The sequence below is a fragment of the Halichoeres trimaculatus genome, unplaced genomic scaffold, assembly GCF_033239565.1.
Source record: "Halichoeres trimaculatus isolate MK-OKI-2021-1 unplaced genomic scaffold, fHalTri1.1 fHalTri1_scaffold_21, whole genome shotgun sequence".
NCBI classification, from domain to species: Eukaryota; Metazoa; Chordata; class Actinopteri; order Labriformes; family Labridae; genus Halichoeres; species Halichoeres trimaculatus.
In genome coordinates this window covers 2,489,340-2,515,291 of record NW_027437199.1, presented here as the reverse complement: position 1 = coordinate 2,515,291, position 25,952 = coordinate 2,489,340, and the positions used below count along the sequence as shown (strand labels likewise).

Below are 25,952 nucleotides of genomic sequence, written 5' to 3'. Positions count from 1 at the left end.
ACGGTATGTCAGAAATATAACAAGAGCTTATTCACTACATACTCTGTCAAAGCCGTGGTGCAGGTTGAAGTACGTACGTTTTTAGTTGGCACAGTGACACATCAGTAAAAATACAAAACAACATGAAAATTGGTCAAAATTTAAATGATACAACAAAACATCTGCAGGATGCTGTCTGCAAGTTTCTTTTAAGTCGTAGCTTGAGTTTTAACTTGAGAGGACATACGCTACTATAATGAAGTCCATATGTACAGTGAAAGTCAAGTTTTAACTTCCATTCTGTTTCTATTGATTCATTCTGTTTCTATTTGATTCTATTTGATTTTATTCTATTCCATATCGTTTTGTTCAATCTCGTGTTTTCCCAATTGTTTTCATTAAACTACATTTCATTCTATGCATTCCACTCTATGTCATTACATTCTATTCCATTCTAATCAATTCCGTTAAACTTAATTCCAGCCTATTCTATTCTGTTCTATTCAGTTCTATTTTGTTCAGTCCCATTTTATCAAATGTCTGTATGTTCTGATCTGTTCAGTCAATTCCAGTCTATATCATTCATTTCTCCTCCTTTCCATTGCATTTCCCTCTCTACGATTTTATTCTACTTGATTCTATTTAATTCTATTTTATTTTATTTGGGGGTGGATGAGTATTACTATGGGTATCTGGACATTACCAGCCTTTTTTCGGGGTATCGTACACGGGAACGCTGCCAATACCAGCAGTTGATACTCAAGGCAAAAAAATCGTATGTCAGGTTAGTCCTCCTCACCAGTAGTTGGCGCTGCTTGCTGCAGTTTAACACCATGGTTAGTGTGTGTCAGGTCTCATTTAGACAACATGAATGATTGCACTTCAGTTTGTTTAAAAAAATACTTAAACTCCAACAGTTGTCAGTTTTATTTTGCACTTACGTTCATTTATTTTTAAAAAATCGTAAACTCAAAGAGAGTTGTTTGTGTTTTATTTTCCGACTTGATGTCAGAGTGGCTGTGCTGTCTTTGTTCAAAATGGTCTGTAACTGTTTTTTAAGTATTATGGATCAAAAGTGGAAGTACTCGTACTGATACCAGTCTGAAAAAAGTGGTATCGAACATCCCTGATTCTGTTACTTTTTTTAAATTTCATACTATTTAAGCCAATCCATTACAATCCATTCAGTTCAATTCAAAATTAATAAAAAATTAATATTTTCTGCTGGATTGGAGCTAAAAAGTGAACATTTTTACCTAGATTATCTTATTTTAGTTCCAAAATCAACAAGTTCATAAAGTAGTTTGTTTAAAGTTTGTTTTGAACATTGCAACTTTTTTTCTTGCAAAATTCCCCTTTTTTTTTCTTGAAATATTTCTTTTTTTTTCTTGTAACGTTCCAAAAAATTTTTTCTTGTAACATTATGACATTGTTTCTTGTAACAGTGCAAACATTTTTTTGTAACATTACATTTTTCTTTTTTCTTGTAATGTTCCAAGTTTTTTTTTCTCGTAACATTTCCACTTCTTTTCTTACAAAATTCTAATTTTTCTTGTAATTTTTTTTACTTTTTTCTCACAAAATTCCAACTTTTTTTTGTTTGTAGTGAACTACTTATAGTGAGTAATTCATCAAGCGTTGAGACAAACTCACGTCTTTCTTTCTTTTCCTTCTTCTTCTCAGTCTGATGTTATAAACCCATTAGCTCTGGGATTCTTGGCAGTCGCTTTTGTGTCGTAAACCTTTTAGCGGCTGTTTTTCTCTTGTTTCTGACATTTTCTAAACTTTACAACACATTAAGACGGATTCATCAGCAGCGTAAACAAACATTAGCTCCACTTCTGCTGTAATTGTTTGTAATTATCTGCTCCTTCTTGTGAGTGTTGCTTATAAATCTGGTGGACAGTGATGGATGATTGAACCAGCTGCTTTAAACAGAGTCTTCACTTTACGGCGGTCGTCCAAACTGTCCCAACAGGTGGTCGAGTCTCCTCACTTTGTTTCACCTGTCTGACGAGGATCGACCACCTGTGGCGTCATGTAGCCAGGTCAAAAGAGGAGTTTCAGACGGGTCATACATGTGAAATGTGTCAGTGTTTCAGCCTCCGTGTTAAAAAGTGAGCGTGGCTTCCTGCCCGGCCCGCTCTGTGTTTACAGGATCAGTAATGAAGCGTGCGTCGGCTGATCCCGGCCGCTCTGTAAGCCATTCTGTCACATACCATCCTTCAGTTACCGGCTCATCTGGGAGCAGTTCAGACCGGCTGTGATCTCCGGGGTCGCCATTATCACCAAACCACAGCGCTCTTTGAGGCGGTTTGCGCCGGCTTTGATGTGCAGGGCGGAAAGTGAAAGGCTAATGATGATAAATGGCGAGGCAGGTTTACAGAAAGCGTGTGTGTGGATGAGCTGAAGACCACCTTCCCAGAAAGCTTTGGAGGTTTTAATCAGAGATGAGGGTTAGGGTTAACCCTAATGTTACTTAATTGTAACATTAAAACTTTGTTTTTGTAGCATGAAGATTATTTTTTCAGTCTTCAGTCTTGTAACATTTGGGCTTCATTACCATACCATAAAGACAAAACATTACCAATTTACTCGTGTAACATTTGTATTTTGTAATAAATATAGATTTTATTTTATAAACTTGTTTTTTTTTTTATCCTAAGATTCTGACTTTGTTATAGTAACATCATGACTTTCCCCTCATTAAATTTAAACCATATTCTTCTATCGTCACAAATGGCTCTTTGGATATTACAACTTAAATCTTTTTACTCAACAACTTTTTTATCAAAACCTTTTTTTCACTGCTTTTTGACACTTTAATGATGAATATATATGACTTAATTCTTGCAACATTCCAACATTTTTTCTTGTGACTTTCCCATTTTTTTCTTGTAATATTTTGACTTTTTTCTTGTTATATTCTGACTTTTTTTTTTTGTAATAGTTTGATTTTTTCTTGTTATATTTTAATTTTTCTCTTGTAATATTCCTAATTTTTTCTTGTAATAATTTAACTTTTTCTCCGGCAATATTTTGACTATTTTTTTCTTGTAATATTTTGACTATTTTTTTCTGGTAATATGTTGACTATTTTTTTCTTGTAATATTTTGACTATTTTTTTCTGGTAATATGTTGACTATTTTTTTTTCTGGTAATATTTTGACTTTTTCCTTTGTAAGATACCATTTTTTTAATTGTGATATACTGACTTTTTTTCCTGTAATATTTAACTTTTTTTCGTGTAAAATTTTGACTTTTTTTCTTGTTATATTCTGAATTTTTTTGTAATGGTTTGATTTTTTCTTGCAATATCTTAAAATTTCTCTTGTAATATTCCCATTTTTTTCTTGTAATATTTTGACTTTCTCTGGTAATATATTGACTTTATTTTTCTGGTAATATTTTGACTTTTTTCATGAAATATTTTGAATATTTTTTTCCTGTAATATTTTGACTTTTTTTTCTTGTCATGTTTGAACTTTTTTTCATGAAATATTTTGAATATTTTTTTCCTGTAATATTTTGACTTTTTTTCATGAAGTATTTTGAATATTTTTTTCCTGTAATATTTTGACTTTTTTTCATGAAATATTTTGAATATTTTTTTCCTGTAATATTTTGACTTTTTTTCTTGTAATGTTTGAACTTTTTTTCTTGATATATTCTGACTTTTTTCTTGTAACATTTCCACTCTTTTTCTTAAAAAGTTCCAATTTTATTGTTGTAACATTCCGATTTTTGTCTTGTTACATTCTGACCTTTTCTCTTTGAGCATTCCGGCTTTTATACTTGCAAAATCCATCTTTTTTTCTTGTTACTTTCTGAGTATATTTTTGTAACCTATGACCTTTTTTCCTCCAACTTTTGGCTTATTTTTTTTCACATTCTGCCTTGATTTTTGTAACATTAAGACTTCATATTTGTAACATTCCAACTTTTTTTTGGTTACATTTTTAGTATGTTTTTGGAACTTTCGACTATTTTTCTTGTAACGTACCGACTGTTTTCTTCTAACTTCTGACTTTGTTCTTTTAACACTGTGACTTTAGTTTTGTCATATTGAGCTTTTGTCCCTGTAAAGTTACAACTTCAATCTTGCTACATGTCTTTACAACCTGTTCCAAGTTAAAATAAAAACATCAGACTGAGGTTAATGTGTTCAGAAAAAACACGAAAGGTGTTATTGTCGTGTTATTGTGGTGTTATTGGTCTGTGGGGGCTGTTAACAACATTCCTCACGCTCCGCTCGTTGAACCAAAACACACCTGATGTTGTGTCTGCTCATAATGATGGAGTACAGACTCAGACGTGCGTGCAAAATAAACCATCGTCCTCGCGTGTCATTAGATGTTTCATGTGACACTTACAATGGAGCAAGAGACCCGTGGTGTGTATTGTTCTGTTCACACACACACACACACACACACTGCTAAAAGCCTTCAGGGTCTGTGGGTTTGGGGTGATCCAGCTGGTCATTACGGCGTTGTGTGAGGTGGTTTGGAGTATTAGGATTGGGCTCACGTGGTTGAAAATCTCTCAGACTGTGTTTTGGCTGGTTTCATGTGGGAGTATGTGTGTGAGTGGTCTCTTTAAAGGGAGTTTCCGCTGTTTTCAGACATGAAGGGCTGTCAGTGTACTCGTCACACAGAGCTTTACATCTCACAGGTGTTGTTTTACTTATTTCCCATCATCACCTGCTTTTCAGCCCCACTTTAACCTGTCGCCCCACCTTTAATGAACACTGTGTCACATCATCCCTCATGTGACGAGTATCTCAGACGTTATGAAGCTCATTTACTAATAAACCTGTCATATCTGACTGATGGTGAGTCGTAGAAACTTCCTCTGACTCCTCTGTGCTCTCATTAAGTCCTGCTGTTTTGTTTTCTTTGGCTGAATTTCTGTTAAACTCCTTCAGTCTTTGTTGTGGCTTTTAAAAGTTAAACACCTGACTAAAGATAGGAGCTGATGACGTCGTTAGGTTGTTGGAAATCTTCCACGCTTCAGGGAAGCATCAATCAAACGAGGTCGTATTTGTGTCAGTGGATTTTCACGTCTTGAGCCATCTCTGCAGACGTGTTGGAGCTCATATTACCTCACCCATTTCCGTCACGGCTTATTATGGTCATTATGTGTTTTTGCAACTGTGAAAAATAAACAGCTGACTTGATTGATTTTTTTCTTTTTTTGAAACCATTTGAGAGTCAACTTTGCCGTGTGCTTTGGATGGTTGTCCTGCTGGAAGGTCCAGCCACGTCTCATCTTCATCATCCTGGTGGATGGCAGCAGATTCAGATCAAGAATTTCCCCATACATGGCTCCATTCATTGCTCCGTCAGTTATATGAAGTTTGCCAACACCATGAGATGAGAAACAACCCCATGCCATGATGCTTCACCTCCAAACTTCACTGTTGGTGTAGTGTTTTTTGGCTGATGTGCAGAGCCATTTCTCCTCCAAACATGGTCTGTAGTATGACAGCCCAAAAGTTCAGTTTTGGTCTCATCTGACCAGACAACATTCTCCCAGTATTCTACAGGCTTGTCAAGATGCTGTTCAGCAAACTTTAAACCAGCTTCAACATGCCTTTTCTTGAGGAATGGAGTCTTGCGGGCTGAGCGTTCATGGACGAGTGCATTGCCTATTGTTTTCTCTGTAACAATCGTACCTGCTGCCTCCAAGTCTTTCTGGAGCACTTTCAGGGTGGTCCTTGGCTGGTTGAGTCCTCTTCTGACTATCTTTCTGACTCCCTGGTCAGAAATCTTCAAGGAGCTCCTGTGCGTGGCCTGTTGATGGTAAGGTGGTGCTTCTTCCACTTGTGAATAATGGCCCCAACGGTGCTGACTGGAATATTCAGGTGCTTTGATATAAGTCTGTAACCAGTTCCATTCTGATGCTGAGCAACAATCAGGTTGTGAATGTCTTCAGAGAGCTCTTTGCCTTTACCCATCATGAGGTGTGTGCTATTTAACTGCTTGGTGAAAAAAACACCTTTTTAATAGGACCATCAATTTGCTCTAGCCCAGCTGATGTTGGTTTGCACTAATTGGAAGTTGAAGTAATAATTACTGACAGATTTCAGGTGGTATGGTGCATTTCCTGTCCAAAGTATTCAGCCTTTCCATGGTGTGTTCAATACTTTTTTCCTGTGTTATCGTACTTAATTCACCATAATCATTATTTATGGACCTGAACCTTGTGATTTCTTTTCATGTGTGGATTATTTGAGTTAATACCAATGTCTGGGAGAAATTTTGTTTGAATTGCAGCTTAGAAAATACAGTTGATGGGTTCAATACTTATTTTCCCCATTATATAACTTAAAAAGTAGCAGAAGTAGTCAAACATGAGTTGATAAGTTTCTGGGGAACGCCGCTCCTGGGAAGTCTGACTTATTGTCGCCAAACACGCCTCCTCTATTTCACCACCCAGCCTCCCTTGTCCTCCATGAAGTTTCATAATCTCAGTCCAAACATGCTTACTCACCACCTCCCCCCACACACACTCATACCCACACCAGCACACACACCTCTCTGTCCTGTTACTCAACCCCTCTTGTTTTAACAAATGTCTCGTTTTTCACCTTTTCCGGCTCGTGTTTTGCAATCCCCAGTGTTCAGAAACGTCTGGGCTCAGTGAGGGCTGAGACTGATCGCTGTTAATCTGTATTAATGAAAGACATTTCTCATTTTAATGGGAACATTTCTCAGCAGGAAATAAGCAGTTTAGAGAGAGCTGACACTCAGCTCGGCTGGACGGTTTTGTGTTGTTAAAGCTGAATTTATCTCCGAAGCAACTGCGTTAGCTACAGGACAAGAAGTTTAGGAAGAGACAACAAGAGGGTCTATCTTCTCCAGTGTGTGAATGAGACGGTACTTTCACTCTTTATTATATCAGAGTTGATTTCTGAAGGTTTCTGGTCATCTATAACCAAGCTATGTTACGCAGAAGCTGATAAGAGTAAGGGCCTGTGTCCACTGACAGCATTTGCCCTGTTTCCTGTGCAACAAATTTGTTTTAGCGCCCCATTTTCCAATTTTTCGTAAGCCTTTGTGCTTAACGATTCCCTTATCTATTCTTTACATTGTGCCGGAGCCGCCAGCGTTACATCGACTAGTCTGCTGCAGCTATCTTAGCTTAGCAGTTAGCTAATGTTTCCCATTCTGGATTTTCATCTTGAAGTTTTACTGAAGAACTGACTTTGGAAAGAAATATTCGTTACTCTCTCTCAGGAGATTCATATTCAGTACATTCTAAATGGTATAAATCACCATATTTATCAAAATAACAAAAAAGCACAAGCTTGATGCTAACGTATAAGGGAAACTGCATTGATATGCTAGCAGTTAGCATACATCAGTATAACTAGAATTTCAACTTTCAGCACAGAAACATATCACATCAACTCTTGGTAAAAAAACACTTTCAAATGTCAAAAGCTAACAGGCTAATGAAAGGCTCATAGCTGACGGAGAGGTTCCAAACAACTTAAACTATTGCTATAACCACTTTGAGACACTAGATGGCCTACTTGAATTATTAAAATATTACAACACAGTACGCCAACGTCACATTGTGTGAAATTTTTACCTGTTTCTGTTTAATTATGCCCAGAAATATCCAGACTCAGGGACCAATTACATTTTATTCACTGACAGTATAAACTCAATTTAAATGTTGTTGACACAGAAAACCTGTAAAGCTACTTTTTGTACTAAGAAAATTCACAACAGGAATCGATAAGAGCATGGGTATTGACAAAATCTTATCAATTCCCATCCCTAGTTTTTGAAGCTAGATTTTACAGGTCTGGGTTTTCTGTCCGTGTCAGGACCCAATGTTTCTACGCTTCGTTAAAAATGTCTTTGGATGAAAGCAAATCTTGAGCAGAAAGTCTCTTAAAAGCAGAATTTCTAGCGCTAGAAGAGTCGTCTTAAGTTGTGAGTTTTGCAGCTTGGTAGATGACTTTCAACTCTTTTTTTCTTTACACTGTTTTCTTCAATCTGGTCAGAGCTCACTAAGACGGCAACTGACTTTAAAACTCAGGACACAAACAGAAACCAAAACTTTTGATCCTCACCTGCAGATTCTGCATTATTGAGCAGGAACTGCAGAAAAACCAATGGCAAAAAAGTTGTTTACAGTCTGAATTTTCTGCTTTATTCCAATGATTATACCAGAAAACACAGCTTTATGTTACTTATGGAAAAATGTACAAATTTTGTTTGGTTTCGTGACACATTTTCTTGAAAACTCCTTCTCTTACCAGCCTCTTTTTGATTTCCTCCTTCCTCATTCTTCTTCACATTTCATCATTTCTCTCTCTTCCCATTTCTTCTTAACCTCCTTTCCTCTGAGGTCTGTACCCTCTTCCCTTTTCTGTCTTAATCCGTCTCTTCGCTGCTGTTGGTCGAGGTCTGGATCTCTGGGTGGTCCCTCCCTCCATCCAGACAGACGTCCTGTGGTCGAATGTGTCCCGTAGCCGTTGCCCGTCTTTGTTCACATCACTGTGTCTCTGTGCGGTCCTGAAAGTTTAGTCTGCAGGTTTCACTTCTCTGTTTGCAGAGACGATAGCGTCACCTTCCTCCCTGCTCGTCTTAGAAAGAAAAACTGACCACTGTCATCTTTAAATATGAGGTAATCTTATAATAACAGTGGCTCATGTTGACTTTTGGGACAGGATACCTCAAATAAGAAACTTAAATTTAGTTGCAGTCAAACTTTATCTTGTTTCAGACCATTTGTGAGTTTTTTTCCTTAGATGTGTAGATGAAGCAACCCAGGTAGCTTGATGTTTGCATGTTTCTGTCTGTTACCCGAGGGTCAGATGTTAAGGAGGAAAAGGTGTGAGCACTTCCACTCGTTCAGCACATTAATGCAGCCTGAGATGTGCATACTTTTGCCCATTAGTGCAGGAATGCTGGGAGGAAAGGTGTGTCCCATCTCCACTTCCCCCCCTGGACCCAACAGGAAGTAGCAAAGAGAGGGAGGGGGTGAGGGTGGAGGAGGATCCACACGTGGATACAGGGAGATTTCAGAGGAGAGATTAGCTTAGGGGAGGACAAAACTCAGAGAGATGATTAAATATGAGTTAACGTTTGTAGATCCAGCACAACAACACTAGGTTTTGCAAACCTGACGCCCTAGCATTGGATGTATTCTTCATTTTTAAATTTTGAATTTTACTTAATTTTTTACTTTTTTAAATTTTAAACATTTAATCAACTGTTGCATTTTCTTATTTTAAACTTTAACTTATTTTTTGCATTTTTTAAAATTTCAAACGTTTTCTTAATTTTTGTAATTTTTTACCTTCAAAATTTTTCATTTTTTTGCATATTTATAAAATTTAAAATTTTTGACATTTTTTAAAGGTTTTGAAATCTCATATTTTTTTTATTTTAGACTTTTTCTTAATTTTTGTCATTTTTTGTTTCACAATTTTCCTTTTTTGCACATTTATTAAATTTAAATTTTTGACATTTTTGCAAAGTTTTGAAATCACAAAATTATTTTAAAATTTTGCAATTTCTTGTAATTTTTGATTTTTTGAAATTCTTGATTTTTTCTTTTTTTTAATTTTTTCTTTTTTTTAATTTTTTTTTTTATTTTAAAAAAAGGTCAAACTCTTTTTCGACTTTTTACAAACTTTTTTTTTTTTTTCAAAAACTTTTTGAGATTTCAAAAACTTTTGAAATTTATGTCAATTTTGGAGATGCCAATTTTTTTTTCCCAAGAAGATTAATTGCAAAACATGAGCTCTAGAAGCAGTACAGAAATTTGGTAGAAACTGACGCTACAGGTGCAACCATGCTAATATCTTCACGGGCTGCGATTGTTTACAGGCTTGTAGTTGTTTCTTGCCAACGCTACGACAAAATGACACCTGTAGCTAGCGCCTCTTTTTCCCAAAATGACGCCAAATCATCCAATCATTCTTAGGCTGAGAACAAGCTAATCAGTTAAAAGTTTTGTAAGCTTTCCATTTTCTTCTCAAGGTCAGAGTTTTGCTAATTAAATATATTTTTAGCTTTTTATTTTTGGAGAACATATTGTCTAATGAAATAAATGAGTCTTTGTGCTTTACCAGAATAAAGAACCTTACTTTGGTCGTCTCAGACCCACATAGCTGGGGGAAAGACCGTCACGTGAGGAAGTAAACACAGACCCTGAAATAAGATCTCTTTCTTCTCCTCTTCTTAATGTAGGTTAGATAAAGTTAGCACAGCCTCATCGCTGTGTTTAGTCTGCCTGTAGCTCCCACAACACACAAAGCACACAGTCCAGTGCTCTTAGGCCTGTTGAGCCAAGCTAAGCATGTTTTGTCTGCACACACACACACACACACACACACACTAACACACACACACACAAACCCATGGGGTGATGTCATCTGTTTACAGATGGTGGATGCAGATGAGCGTGACAAAGCTAAACAAAAGCAGGAATGCTGCAGGTGTGAGATAAAAGGTTGAAGACAAAAAATACCTTTTCTGTGTCTCTGTCTCAGTCAGACTAAACTTAAACCAAGAGAAAGAAACTCTGACAGAAAGATACCACCCATCTGTCTCACATCTTTTCTTTTTGTGTCTATCAGACAGATTAGTCAGCCTCTTCGTTTTGGTTCTGGGTTTCCAGTAGTCCTGTATCACTTTGCCCTGATTCTGAAATACTCTAATAAATTTGCTAAATTTTTGGTTTTTCAAAAAGTTGAAAAAATTGCTAGATTTTTTTTTTAATTTGCAAAAATTTTGGAATTTAAAAAGAGTTGCAAAACTTTTATTTAAAAAATTGCAAAGATTAAAAAAATGATGTCTAAGTTGTGTTTAAAAAAAAAAAAGGAAATATTTTTAAAAATTTGCAAAAGAAAAACAAAAAAAGTATATTTAATAATTTTGCCAAATTTGGGGAATTTCAAAAATTTTGCAAAAAATTCTAGATTTTTCTTATTGCAAATAATTTTGGAATTTAAAAACGTTGCAAAATTTTCATTTTTTTTTAAATGCAAAGATTTAAAAAAAGATGTTGTAGGTTTTTTTCTTAATGAAAATATTTTGAAAAATTTGCAAAATAATAAAAAAAATGAAATTTAATAAATTTTCCCAATTTTTGGAATTTCAAAAAGTTGCAAAAATTTCTAGAAAAATCTCAAAAAAATTTGCAAAAATTTTGGAATTTCAAAAAGTTGCTTATATTTCTAGTTTTTTGTTAATTCTGGTTCTGAAATAACCTAGAATACTTTAATTCGACTGTATGCAGATGATACTGTTATCTCTAATTTTAAAATGAAAAAGGTGGGACATTGTCTGACTATATGCTGACAATGTTGAAGTCTTAAATTGATTTCACTCTATGCAGATGATGTTAGTCTCTGGTTTTGATATAAGTTTTAGGGCTCTGATTCGACTGTATGCAGATGATGATGTGACTTGCAGAAATTCAGATCCTCAAGTTGCTTGAAAACTGAAAAGTATGCCTGTTTTGATATCATATTTCCTTGAAAGAACAGTAGTGTCAACATCCACATAACCAGCTAACCTCACAGTAAATATTCCCAGCTTCTTAACTTCTCATTTTGCAGTTTTATTTGAGTTATCGGTCACGGGTTGGCAGGCGTGTTTGACTCCCAGCTCCTGTCCTTTCCTCCTGTCTGTCCTCTCTCTGTCTGGTGTTGATCTTCAGGCTACAGTGGGAGGATTCGCTGTGCTCTTAAACGGGACCATGACCTCATTGTTGTAGCTCCGCTGTGCTCTGCTTCTCCTGTTTGTTTGAATTTGGTCGCACTCGCCCTCCCAGTTCCTCTTAACCCTCTGCGTCCTGGAGGTTACACACCGGGACTGGACTCCCGCTATGAGTGATATAACACTAACAAACCCAGGAACGATGCTTTGAGTCACAATCTTCCAGTTATGATGTGGGGATTCCTTCTGGGTCCGTAGAGAGGATAGTGCTGGGTGTAAAACTACAGAGGGGATTCCTTTAAAAACACTTTTAGTAGACAAGTTGTTTCTCTCGTCTTTCTTGTTGGTTGTCTTGGAAATCCCCATAAATGGGACTCTGATCGTGACTGCAAGCTTCTTTTCTTGTCATATCATCAAACACTTTGCAGTGCACGATAAAAACAGTACTTTTAAAGTTTGCTTTGGCTGAAGAGCAGCGGCTTCCAGGGAATCTTGTGACACTTTAAACAAAAAGTTGAAATAGAAACTGAAGACCTGACCCTGAGTCCGGAAACCTCTGCTATTTATGTACAGTTTTAAAAGGTCTAAGGGTCCCTAGTCCTCATTTTTAGTCCAGTACGTCTTAAGTTTTTTGTTCTTTCATGGTGAAATCTATTGTAAAAGTCTCTCTGAATACTTCATATGTAAGTACTTGACAAAAAAGGTTGGGATCCCGTTGATAACCTTTAAAGCACGGATGAGTTGGGTTAACGGCTGAGTCCAGGTTTTACGACTCAGTGAATGATGTAAGGACAGATTATGTAGGTTAAAAGTCTCTTAATCTGCTCGGTCACATGGTTTATTTTTCTCTGGGAGCATAAATCCATGGAAAAAACCACATCGCACTGACACATGAGGAGGGATTCCCCTGAGGCAGGATCATCTATCATCTTTCTTTTCTCTTTCTCTTTCACCTCCTCCCCCTCCCCTCTGTGTCAGTCTTTCTCTGGAAGGTGAGATGACAGATAATCTCTTTACCTGTCACGTCCTGGTAATGAGCTTTGACTCGTCCGACCTGTAGGTGCTAAAATTGGTGTGTCTATTCTCACCCTGAGGACAAAGCTGAAGTCACGAAACCACAGAGAAAATAATTTAAAGATATAAACTCAGGAGTCTCTGAGTCTATGGATGATGATATTACACCTTTATTTAGTTTCACTTTGAGGTGTTCAGCCCATCTTACACAGCTCTGTATCTCTTTATTTCAGTTTGCTTCTCTAACACCAGACCAAGCTGAAAAAGTTGAATGATGATGATGTTTACAGACTAAATCAGGAGCCATATTTTCCCAAAATGCACATCACATGAGTTAGTTTTTAGGATTTATTCAGGGATCTGACATCTCAACTTTTTCCAATCCAGCTAATAAACAACGACTAAAATAAAGTATTTAAATTTGAAAAAAAATAAAATAAATATATTTGGAAAAAAAAGTCACTAAATCATCAATCACTGAATAGAAAATATTGATACTCTGCCACAATTTTTTACTCCCATCTCTACTTAGGAGCTTGGAAATATTCAGTTTGTTAAAATAAAGGGTCCTCTATTGTTGAATCTAGTTCATCCATAAACTGAAAAAATGTGGAATTGAAGCAAGTGATTTTGTCTTATTTTCAGGCAAAAAAGAAATAAAAAAAGACTTAACATGGGCCACATTCACCTGATGATGAAGTCCAGAAAATGTCTTATTTCAAGATATTAAAAGACAAAAATGGCATGTTATTTGCTTAAAAAAATGAAAATGGGGAAAGAAAAATCTGCTTTTTAAGTTTTTTAAAATAAAAATAATGTCACACCTCAAAAAAACAAAAAAGGAAATTTTTAGGTTTAATATTCTTGTATTTTAATATCTGGTGTATTGTTTTAAAATGTATATGAGAATTTATAAGGCCCCTTAGATTTTCGGACCTTTAAAAAGTCCTGTAGATTTTTATTTTTTATTTTAAAGCTGTTTAAATGACAGAGATTGATAACCCTTGGTAATATTAATTTTAATATTAATAATTCTTTATGCCTTAAATATCCCATAACATCATCTGCATAGAGGTTGAACATTTTTTGAAGCATATATATATATATATATATATATATATATATATATATATATATATGCTTCAAAAATCTGTATCAGAAACAAATGGGTGACATCACAGAAACAATGTATGACACAAGCTATGGTTCTGACCAATCAGAAGCTTTCCGTTCTATGGTGTTCCTTTCTTTTATACATTCAGTTCCGTTTTTTTGTGTTCCATCTGTTTGTTACATAGTAACGACAGATAATTGCTCTCGTTTACATTTTCTGCTGCAAATATTTCTGATTTGAGTTGCAAAAGAAACCAAAAACCCTTCACAGGAGCTTTAAATGTTTTCATTTGATTCAACGTAACCCATCTTCCAGCTGCTAGCTTGGTGTGCTTTGATCCGTTGAGATAGTTTGAGAAGAGCCTCTACTTTGGTTTTAGTCCTTGAGAAATAATCTTGGATGCTCTTCCTGTGAGTCATTGAGCAGGTTGTTGAGCTCCCCTGTCCCCATGTGTCCTCCTTTAATCCTGATGAGTCAGTGTTTACATCTGTCAGGTAGAAGGAGAGGTCAGGTATCAGCTGTCGTGGCATGTTGTTAAATGTACGTATCTCTGTAACCTCTGAGTTAAGGTGAATAATCTAAATAAACCTCGAGCTCTTTGAAACACTAATCAACAGATTATTAAATTTAAAAACACAAATACCAACGAGATAATGAAGAAAACACTGTGAAGAATTCAGAGTCATCACTGAAACTGATTTCTCTTTTTAACAGCCGTAAATCAGCAGCGGCAGTTTGTGTTTGCACATCTTGTGAACGCCGTATTGGCACCTTGTCTTTCCCTCGAGCAGTGTGTGTTCTCCATATAAGGGTGTGTGTGCCTTCAAAGCCTCTCTGGATTCTGCACTATGTGTGTGTGTGTTTGTGTGTGTGTGGTTTTTAATAGATGTAGAAGAGAGCAGCACTATGCCCATGTAAGCACACACTAAAGTAGAGAATAAAGTCTGGGGCTGCGTTGGCAAACACAGACTCTTAATGTACAGACTGAAGATGTAAACATCGCATGGAGCCGAGGACTGTACCACTTAATGATTGATTAAAGGGGAGACACGCAATGACAGAGCAGTAAATAACTACTAAATGAGTTGTATGGCTTTGGCCACAGGGGGCGCCAAAGCCATCACTGGTGGTGAGTATTGGCGAAAAACTCTCGATATGATACGTATCATGATATTTGGGTCACAATACAGTAATATCACAATATATCACAATATTATATTTTACACAATTAACCAAGAAAAAATAGAGATGATGTAAATCAAAATATTATTCAAAATTAAAAGGACCAAAAAACATTGACGTCTATGGCAGAATGACTTGTTACGTACAACAAAAACCCACATTATCAAGAAATTAAATACTTTAAATGGACTTTAAGATGATATTTATTATACAATCTGTTGGCAAGATACAGGGTAGTAGCTCTTTGGCGCCATCTACCGTAGTGGAAGTGCTAAAGTCGTTTTTATCTTCCAACTTGGCTAAAATATGAATTTTTATTCTACAAAATATTAGCGCAGAACAAATAATTAAATTTGAACTGACATTGCAATGTAACAGAGTGCAATTTTCAAATCACAGAGTCTGCAATTTATAGAAATAAAATTTGAAAAAAGTTTTATGTATACAAACCTATAGTCTATTTCATTTCATCATAACATGTAGGCCTTGCCTTCATACTACAGAATGATATTATTAATTGTTTTAGTAAATAATGCAAAAGATACCCCCCCACCCACCCAAAAAAAAAAAAAAAAAAAAAAGATAGATAAATAAATTGATAAATAAATAAATAAATAAAACTGCATGCCAAATCGCAATCATAATATTGGTCCAAAAAAAACAAAATAGTTCAGCCATAAAAAATATTGATACTCAGAGTTTGAAAATATCTATATTGTTATGGAGATCAAAGTAACATGTTATATCAATATTTTTTTCACACCTCTAGTTATCACACTGTGAGGTGATTAAAGTCATATTGTAAAGGGGTTTTAGTCATAAGGTTTAAAGAATAAAGATGTAAATTCTAGGAATAAGAAGTTGATGACTTTGTTGTGACATTATGACAGAAATCTCATAACTTTACGACATAATTCTTTTTTATTATTATTTATTCATTTCAAATGTGCAATAAAGTAGAGCTCCACAGTTCTAGCTATTTGTTTACACAGCGTAATATATAAATGAAAATTAAGGAAGCAAAATACTAATTAACACAGTTAATCACATATATGTTGATATATACACAAATGCACGCATTTATACATTCAAACATTCGTGCATACTTCCATACAAACAAACACACCTAAATACACCCTCACAGCAAATCGACTTCATTTTTGTAACATTGTGACACTTTCCTCCTAACATTACAGCATTAATCTTTTATCAATATGACATTAAAATAACATTAAAATTTTATTCTTGTAACATTACGACTTTATTTTCTTAAGATATCAATGCACAGTTGATGCACAGTAGCTGGCGATTGTATTATTTTTTTATTTTATTTTATTCTGATTGCTTCTTCTGCGTTTTTTATTCATTTTTAATTTGTTTTATGTCTTTTGATTGTTCCTTGTCTTTGAAAATTCATTTTACTCATGTTTTATGTCTATTCTTTTACCTCGCGTTTTATTTATTATCCTGTACAGCACTTTGTTTCAACTATATATTTTTTTAAGTGCTTAACAAATAAAGTTAGATTGGATTGGATTGGATTGGATATCAAATTTATTATCCTCACGCTAAAGGGGCAGGAGAAAAAAACTTGTATCATAGTATCTGTTTTTTGTTTTTTGTTTTTCAAAAGTGGATTTTTTTTTTCAAAGTTAACTTCTTTATTTCAGTCTTTGTTTATAAGTTGGGTTGGAAAAAGTTGAGATGTCAGATCCTCAGAAAAAATCTTGAAAACTGACTCACATATGATGTGATTTTTATGGGAAAATATGGCTCCTAATATAGTAGATGTAGATGTCATCATTCAAAGATTGGATCTTGGGTTGTCTTCCTCTCAGACGTTTTTTAATTTTGTCGAACGTCATTTTTAGGCTATTCAATCACTGTTACTCATGTTTCAGGACAAGAAATTACTTTTTTACGAATCTAATTTGGTGCAGAGCCTCCTGTTTTCCCTGAAAACCAAACTTTATTTGCAGCCTGAACGTTGTAATTAGGTTTGAGGTTGGTGAATGGGCTTTTTACAACCAGTTATGTAACATATTTGTGTTTGTCACGGGAAGCTGATTAAAGATTTATGGGCATTTCTTAAACAGAAATCCAAACTAAAACAGAGAAGATGAAGTGAAATGTTTAGCGTCAGAAGTTATCACACTTCTGCTGTGCTCTGATTTATTGACGTGCTGTGTGTGTGTTTATTTGTACATGTGTGTACATGCATGAAGCTGTTATCTTTATCTGGAACTTTCCCTATCAGCTGACCTTCGTTTCGAGCGTCCATACCCTCCAGTCTTCCTATCTCTGAGGTTATTTTTACAGAAACACTGAACAGCTGCCGACTCCAGCTCACACACAGTTCGTCCATACGTGTGAACGCCATGTTTAAAGCAGGTTGGAGTCTGTTTTGTTGAAATGACGTTGACCTGACCTGTGATTTATCTTGTTTCCTTCTCGTCCTCTGTGTTTGACAGGATGTGGAGAAGGAGCGGGAGCTGCGGACCGAGTTCAGCCGGGAGGAGATCAGGCAGAGGATCGAGCTCTACAACTCGGTGACCAGAGACCACCTGAAGATGACGCTCGTGAGTGGAAAACTCCTCCTAGACAGGCTAAAAAACTCTGTATCAGAAACAAATGGGTGACATCACAGAAACCACCTCCATATATCATACAGACTCAGTTTCGACCAATCAGAAGCTTTGGATTCTGCTGGGTTCCGTTCTTTGATACACTCAGTTCCGTCTCTTTGTGTTCCTCATGTTTGTTACGTTCTAACGTCAGATACTCGCTCTTTAAAGGTCGGATTAAAGGATAATTCAGATTCTCCACCTGTGAAGTCTCAACATGTGTAAACCTCTGAGGAAAGCTGGTGTTTCGATACACTCGCCGCCTCTCATCTCCGGCTCCCAGCATTCCTCAACAGTCACATCACAGCGATGTGATGTTATTCCTGCTATTGTTCTCCCCCACACTGTTTTCCTTGGCAGCCTGACACGTGTCTGAATTTGTGTTCGGTCCAGGAGGGACTGATTCCACGTTAAATCCAGACAGAATTAAGTATTTTAGGTGAAGGTTAGAAGGTCTGGTCTGTCGTCTTAGAGAAGCAGATCTCTGATAACTGAAAGGGTTTTATCCTGTCACTTTAAAGAATAAATCATTGTGCAAATTTATGCGTATACTGGTGCAGTCCCAGATATTTCAAAAACCAGCAGGTAGAGGTTAGGTTACTTTATTTGTACTAGTAGGTAGATTTGTTTTGCAGCAAAATGATGACAACATCCACTTTGACATTAAGTCACCAAACTACATTAACACTAAACTATTCAAAAACAGAGTTGCGTTAACAGTAAAGGTTGTTAAACTTTTGACATCATCAAGTTGTTAGCCTTGTGATTTCCACATAAACACTGAAAAGAGCGGAAATGCAACAATACTACAAAAGGTGCTATCATAACGAGAAGTTTTTGTGTTTATATAATTGTTCATCTGATGTCTTACTTTTTCATTTTCAATATATTTGCTAATATTTGTAAAAAAAAATGCAAAATATGCAACATTTAATAAATTTCCAAAAGGTGCAAAACTTAAAAAAAAAAAAAACATTAAGAAAATTCAAAAGTTTTCAATTTTTTTTCAAAAAAAGAAAATAATAAAATGTGCAAAAATTTCCAAAATTCCAAAATTTATGAATTTTAAAAAATTACCAAAATGTCATGATAAAAAAAATTAATTAATTAATTTAAAAAATTGGCTATTTTTTTTCAAAATTTTAAGGGTTTCAGAAATATGCAATTTTTTCAACACAAGGCATTTAAATAATTTGAATTAAAAAAATTGCAGAAATTAAAACAATTAATTATTAATTAATATTTATATTCAATTCATTTGCAAAAAAAAAAATTAAAACTTAAAATTCAAAAAATTGCAAAAACCTCAAAAGTTTTAGAGCTTTTGTCAAGAGGTGATGTATATTGAGTGAAAAAAAATTAACGCATGATTTTAATTAGTGTCAGTGTCTTTAATCATCAATACCCTCTGTAAGAAAAATAATAAAAACTTTATTTCAATGATATTTTTTTAAAGCTACAAGGAGCCACTGCAAAGGAATCAAAGAGCCACAGGTTGAAAACTTTTGTACTCGCTAAATTTTTCATTTTCCGGAAAAATGAATCTTTATTTAGTCATATGTCAACAGAACATGCTGGTTCGCCAATGCAACGTGTTATTTTCCAACCCTTGTAAACAAGCGGCTAAATCAAGTAGAGAATTAAACTCTTTGTAAAAACTTAACTCTTTCCTTCTGTAGAGACTTTTCCTCTTCTTCCGTGACGCCGCAGGTTTCTCTTTGTCCTTCAGCTTATCCAGATCTCGTTTCTCACACATCCGCCTGCACACACGCTCCTGCAGGATCCACACGCAGTAATGAGATTAGGATGCTCTCCCTCCGTCTGTGGCCATCTGTCCGCACTGGGACAAACTGGGCTAACTGGGTGAACTGGTGTCTTCTGCAGAGATCATGTAGCTCTTATCTTACGTGTGCTGTACGATTAAAACCTGGACTGTTTTTAAAAAAGTCTACACCTGAAGTCTTTTTGCAGTAACAGAGGAATCTCATGAGAAACGGTGTAACAAACATCAATCCTCTGTTTGTGTCTTTCAGAACCCATCTGGGGTGTACACCGGTTTCATCAAAGTCCAGATGGATTTACGGAGGCCTGTGACCGTACGAGGAGGTCAGAGAGGGGAGGAGGCTTTCTATCTGCCCAGAGGAGTCATCAACACCCTCCACATCAGCTCCAGTAACACAGTCAGACAGGTGGCTAACACACACACACACTCACACACACTCACACACACTCACACACACACACACTCACACACACAGCTTAATTAGGATCTGATGACATACGGGTTGAAGTCATAGACCAGCAGACGAACAGATGATGAAGGTTTTGGGGGGAACTTGATGAGTTTTCTGAGTTTGCTGATTGAGTTAAAGAGACGCTGCACCAGGTGTGTTTCAGAAAACTTTAACAGATCTTCAAACGAAGGAGCAAACACTCTGTTAAACCTTCAAACAGGAAGGGAACAGGGTTTTTAAAAATAAAATATGAGTCAGTTAGTTCTTGAAATCAGAAATTGTTGCGTCTTTGCAAATAAATATTCAAAGTGAATAACTTTTTTGATCCCAGATTGAGGTTGTTGTGGTAAAATCGTCGTTTTGAATCTGCGAATAAACAGTTAGGATGAGGTCACATAGCAAAAATACTTCAGTAAACTAACTTTAAAGGCTCATTTCTCCTCCCTTCTGTCACTGCTCACATACCTCCATGCCTCCTTTACATTGGTGTTGCAGTTACCCAATACATCCACCAGGGGGGGGGGGGGGGGGGGGGGGGGGCAGAGTCAAAAGTTTATGGGTGACAAAAATAGTAATATTTTTTCTTTCGAGAGTCTAATCACTTCTTGACTCTACCTCCGACATATTTTACAATCCCTGAAAAAAATACACAAGAACAGCAGCTGTCAATCATCGTTAAACGTTACGTCAAACCTTGTTTTTAACCTCTTATAACTAATGAAAATAAACTTTTCAGAAAAAAGAGGACTTGGATACAAGACAGCCAAATGATATCTTCAAATCACCACAACAATCAGACGTGAGAAACATTTCTACCAGGTGTATTTATTTTTTAAACTTTGACCACAGCCCATCTGGAATGACTGGGGAGATGGATTTTTTGTGTTATACTGCAGCCAACCACCAGGGGGAGCAGTTTATGTGGCGACCTCACTTCAGGCTGAGTGAGATGACGTCCATTTATTTTACAGTCTATGGTATTAACCAATACTGATACCAACATCAATACTAGTGTTATATAATGACTTGTATACCCTACTGTAGGAGAAGATTGGTAACGTTTTGGGTAAAAGTTTGGTTAAAGCAAAGCTTCAGAATACACACAAATTACTGTTCAATCATAAACTTTTAAACCTTGTGGATCTGTAATCAATTTTTATTGAACGATTTTCATTTGAGATTTTATTTGTTCCAAAATTATTATTTTTTTAGTCTTTGTTTATAAGGCAAGGCAAGTTTATACATATATCACATTTCAGCAAGGCAATTCAAAGTGTTTTACAGACAGAAAAAATCAAAGGAAAACAATTATAATTCAATTAAAAAGGCAGATTAAAATGAAAAAGATACAGTTAAATGAAATAGGATTAAAATAAAATATAAAAAAAAAATTAAAGAGATTTTAAAACGGATTTTAAGATAAGAGTCGCAGTGCATAGGAAAAAACTTGAGATGCCAGATCCCTCTGAATAAATCCTTAAAACTGACAGCATTTTCACGTGGTGTGGTGTCAAAAAAGCAAACAAAAAAATCGCAAAATCTGAAATATTGAAGAATTTAAATTGAATCTGCACCCAAAAATCGTAAAAGTAAAAAAGGGTAAAAGCAGCCCAACTGGGTGATACTAAACCAAAGTCGTCTTGATAAACGAAAAGTCGTCTTCGGCTCGGAAACACTACCAATGTCATCCAGAGGGGGCGCCAGAATCAACACAACAAGAAACAAATCGCAGCAACAGTCTGAAAGATGTTTAGATACGGACAAAAACACACATTCATGGAGGAAATTTACTTATCAGGAGATTTTATTACTTTTAAAGGATGGATGTTGTTTTGTTGAAAAGCGAAATATGAGTTTCAGCGGGTCGGTATGATTCCTGATTCTCTCGCCTTAAGCTGGTTGTTGCGTTTGGGTTTAAACGTCTGATTTCAGGAACAGGAAGTAAAAATATTTGACTGTTTTCTTTCTGTGTTTGATTCCAGGTGATCGTCGCTCTGCTCAACAAGTTCACAGTCGCAGACAACCCGGCGAAATACGCTCTCTACAAACGCTACCGCAGGGAGGAGCAGGGTGAGGCTGCGCCCGCCGAGTGTGTGTCAGTGTGTGTGTGTCAGTGTGTGTGTGTGAGAGAAAGCTGGAGACAGCGTTTCATGCCACTCATGCCAAGCTGGGAGTCAGACGCTTCAGTGGCGACTCGCGTGTGTGTATTTGTGTGTGTGAAGGGTGTGTGTGTGTGTGTGTGTATCTGAATGCCTCGCCCTTGTTAGATGCCGCAGGACTCTCCCCGACATCAACAGCTCCCCAGGAATACCCTGCAACACACACACACACACACACACACACACTCAGAATGAGCAGCTGCTGCAGCTTGGTGGGGTATCAGATATTAACTCTGGATCCTTTCAGCGCCTCCAGTAAAGGAGAGAAGAAGAAGTTTACGGCTTTATCCCGTAAAAAAGACGCCTTGAAGTCGGTTTGGAAGTTATTGAAATTGTGCAACTTGTTTTTATAACTTCTTTAAACTTTTACATCGGCAGATTGCGTGCTACTGCTCGTCTCCCGGTTTCATTAACGGAGCGATGCAGAGTCTCAGCCGGCTATTAAAAGACAGTCTAGACATAATACATGAGCTCATGTGTGTTTAAACTTCAATCGTTGCTTTAAGCTTTTATTCGAGTCGTTAAAACGAGACGATGGATCCTGGCGTGTAAACATACAGATCCAGAAACAAAAAGACTCCTGTTGAAGTTTATCGTCTGTAAGAGAAGAAAAGAAACGCTAAAAATAAACTGTTTGCTCTAAAACCTGTTTGAGTCCAACGTGGTGGCTTCAGCCTCTTAAAGGAGCAGTTCAACATTTAGAAATCCAGACGTTTAGATCGACATGGCGTGCAGCAGTTCACAGTGAGTTCAGACTAACGGCGAGGATCTCTATCTTTAATGCGCCGCGCCCGTCCTCTCATCCTCTGCCAGCTTTGTTTATATGTACACACACACTCACACACACACACACACACACACACACACACACACACAACACAACACAACCACAGCGGTGCCTGCACAGACCGTCTGTGGCCTGATGACTAAATTAACCCATGTGTTTTTCTGCAGTGTACGTGTGCAAGCTGGCGGATGGCGAGCAGCCGCTGTTTCTGCGCCTGGTGGCGGGGCCGGACACGGACACGCTCAGCTTCGTGCTGAGGGAACAACAGACGGGAGAAGTCATGGTAACGTTCACCTCTGTCTCTGAGTTTCTTCGTCCTTTTCCACCTCTAGCTCCTCTTGTTTCTTTTCATCCTCAATTTTCTCTTAGAAAAGTTTTTCTGTTTCCATGGAAACTCATCTCTACTGGAAAAAAAACTGAAGAAGCAGATAAAAAAAGAAAACAACTTACCAAGTCAAATCTTAAAAATGATCCTTTAAATTTTAAAATCTTTTGCTCAAAGTAAAAATTTAACATCAAAAACTTAATTTGGAGACACAAAGTCGAACGTATGAGGAGGAACTTTTTCTCATTAGCAAATTTTTTTTTTTATTTGTGAGCCCTACTTCAATATCGAGATGATGTCATCATTCTTCTTGCCAATCAGAATTTTAGTTTGTGAAGACTGAAAAAAAAGGCAAATTTGGGTGAAAAGAAAGAAAAAGAAAAAGAAGGCATTACAACTTTTTTTTAAAGATTTGGAGATCAAAAAATAAAGTTGAACTTAAAAACGAAAATTCAAAATTTGTCCAAGGGCCTGTTTCCACTGTACCTTTTTTTTGGGAAGGTTGTGTTTTATTTTTTTTTAAAAAGAGAAACCAGCTCATTTCAATGTTTTAGTGTTTAGCGCTAACGCTTTGAGTGTGAAAAATTGAAAATTGATGTATCAAGATTTTTTGTTTGACAATATGAAAATCAGGATTGATTTTTTTTTCAAATTCTTCATTTCAGTCTTTGTTTATAAACTGGATTGGAAGAAAGTTACCACTTTTCTCCAGCAGAGGGCGAAATGTTTCTTTCTGACTCACGTGACAGGTACTTGATGGGAAAATATGGCTCCTGATGTAGTCTGTAGACATTATCATCATCATTTAACTTTTTTCACATGGTCTGGTGTTAAAAAAGCGAAAGAAAAATCGAAAAAACTAATAGATAAAAAAATAGAAATTGAAAAATGTCAAAAAAATCTCAATTCAAATCAAATCCATAATCCAAACATCGTAACATAATTAAATCGTGAGAATAGCATATTTTTCGAGCCCTGTAACTGGTCACATTGTAACCAATTTTGTTGTGGAATTGCTGCTGTTTGCATTTTTTGTTACCTTGAGTAAAGTTGGCTAGCTGTAGCTAGATGTAGCTAGATGTAACTAGCTGTAACTTGTGTTACTGATTTAATGACTTTCAGATTAGACACCAGGACAAGTTTCTTTTTCACTTTGGGAAAAGTTTTATATCCTTTGTGATCTCCTTTTGTCATAACTCTATTAGCTCATGGGAACTGAAAGTGCAAAAAAAGTTGTCAATGGACACAGGCCCTAATTACGAAACTTTAACACTGGGAGTAAAAGTGGCTCATAACCATGTTTTCAGAAAAATTACCATGAAGATATTTTATAACAGACTTAACATATTTATTTTTCTATTTTTATGGCAGTGATGGGCTTCCGTACATCTTGACCCCTCCTTGCCTTAACCTACACTCCTTCAGATTTTTTCATTCTTTTTATCTCCTTTTGTTTTTCTATCCTTTATTTTAATTTCTAACATCGTCTTACCCCCTAACCTGCTTTTCCTCTAAAGCTAAAGCTAAAATTAAATAGCACGATAAATAGCGTTTGCTTTCTTGCTCTTACGCTTTATAACCTTTCTCTTCCTCTTTTGTCATAACTCAAGTAACTCATTGACACTAAAAGTGCAAAAATTGTTGTCAATGGACACAGGCCCTAATTATGAAACTTTGATATTGTGGGTAAAAGTGACTCATAACAATGTTTTCAGAAAAATTACCAGGATTTTTTTTTAAACAGACTAAACGTATTTATTTTTTTATATTCTAATGGCAGTGGTGGACTTCCGTACATCTTGACCTCTCCTTTTATCCCTTCAGGTTTTCTTCATTCTTTTTTATCTTCTTTTGTTTTTCTATCCTTTGTTTTTATTCCTAACATCGTCTTACCTCCTAACCTGCTTTACCTCTAAAGCTAAAATTAAATTAGCACGATAAATAACGTTTGATTTCCTGCTCTTCTCCTCAGTGGGACGCGTTCTCCATCCCAGAGCTGCGTAACTTCCTGAGGATCCTCGACAAAGAAGAAGACGAGCAGAGAGAGGCGGTGATTCGCCGCTACGACGCGTACCGCCAGAGACTGCAGCAGGCGCTGAGAGAGATCAGAGGGCCTTCTTAGAGGATTTACCTCTGTGAAACTGGACTACTGCCCCCTGGAGGGATGGAGGAGGCATTTTATATCCTAAGAGAAGGAAACCTGTGTGACTGAGGATTCAAAGCCTGGAAGAAAGGATGGATCAGACAGAAGGAGGGATGATTTAAAGATGACGAGGACTGAAGATAAACTGAGGAGCTGTGGACGCTGCTGGATTTTTGTCGCCTCCTGGGTTAAAGACTTCACACCTGCAGTCTGCCTGCTCACACCAAAGATTCACTTGTGCCATAACCCTTCAGCGTCTCCTCTTCTTCTTCTTCTTCTTCTTCTGTTCTGCTCTCACCCAAACTACGCAGTTTCCTTCTCCCCTTTAAACTTGTGAAAGACTCACGGCCATATGTTGAGTTTTATTTAATATGTTTGTTTTAAAGTCTGTAAATATTTCTTTTCTTAATTTATATGGGTGAAGCTTTTTTTTCTCTTTAAAACAAAAAGTCTTATGTTAGTTTTTTTCTGGCTGTTGACGGATAGTAGAGGTAAATACACGAGCGATGGACACAAACGATCTAAGTCTACAATGATGTGATAGTGTTTGACATCTTTCGACTCAGAGTTGGGAAATATTTAGAAAAATAGAAAGATGTTAAAGGGTAGAGTGAAAGTATGGAGTCCCAAGGGTGCAGATTATTTTTAACACCTTTTCTGTTCATTTACGATAATTATGGCAAACAACTAAATTGTTTTTAAT

General features: G+C 36.3%; 1 protein-coding gene across 1 annotated transcript in view; it reads left to right on the top strand.

Annotated features, from left to right (window-relative positions):
* rassf3 (Ras association domain family member 3) overlaps nucleotides 1-25,952 on the top strand; it is a 68,874-nt gene extending 42,922 nt beyond the window's left edge. Inside the window, exons 3-7 of the mRNA XM_074698462.1 lie at nucleotides 17,449-17,556; nucleotides 19,635-19,790; nucleotides 21,818-21,905; nucleotides 22,949-23,064; nucleotides 25,079-25,952. Coding sequence (XP_074554563.1) covers nucleotides 17,449-17,556; nucleotides 19,635-19,790; nucleotides 21,818-21,905; nucleotides 22,949-23,064; nucleotides 25,079-25,228 — 618 coding nt within the window. The 3' untranslated portion in view covers nucleotides 25,229-25,952. The remainder of the gene's footprint in view (nucleotides 1-17,448; nucleotides 17,557-19,634; nucleotides 19,791-21,817; nucleotides 21,906-22,948; nucleotides 23,065-25,078) is intronic.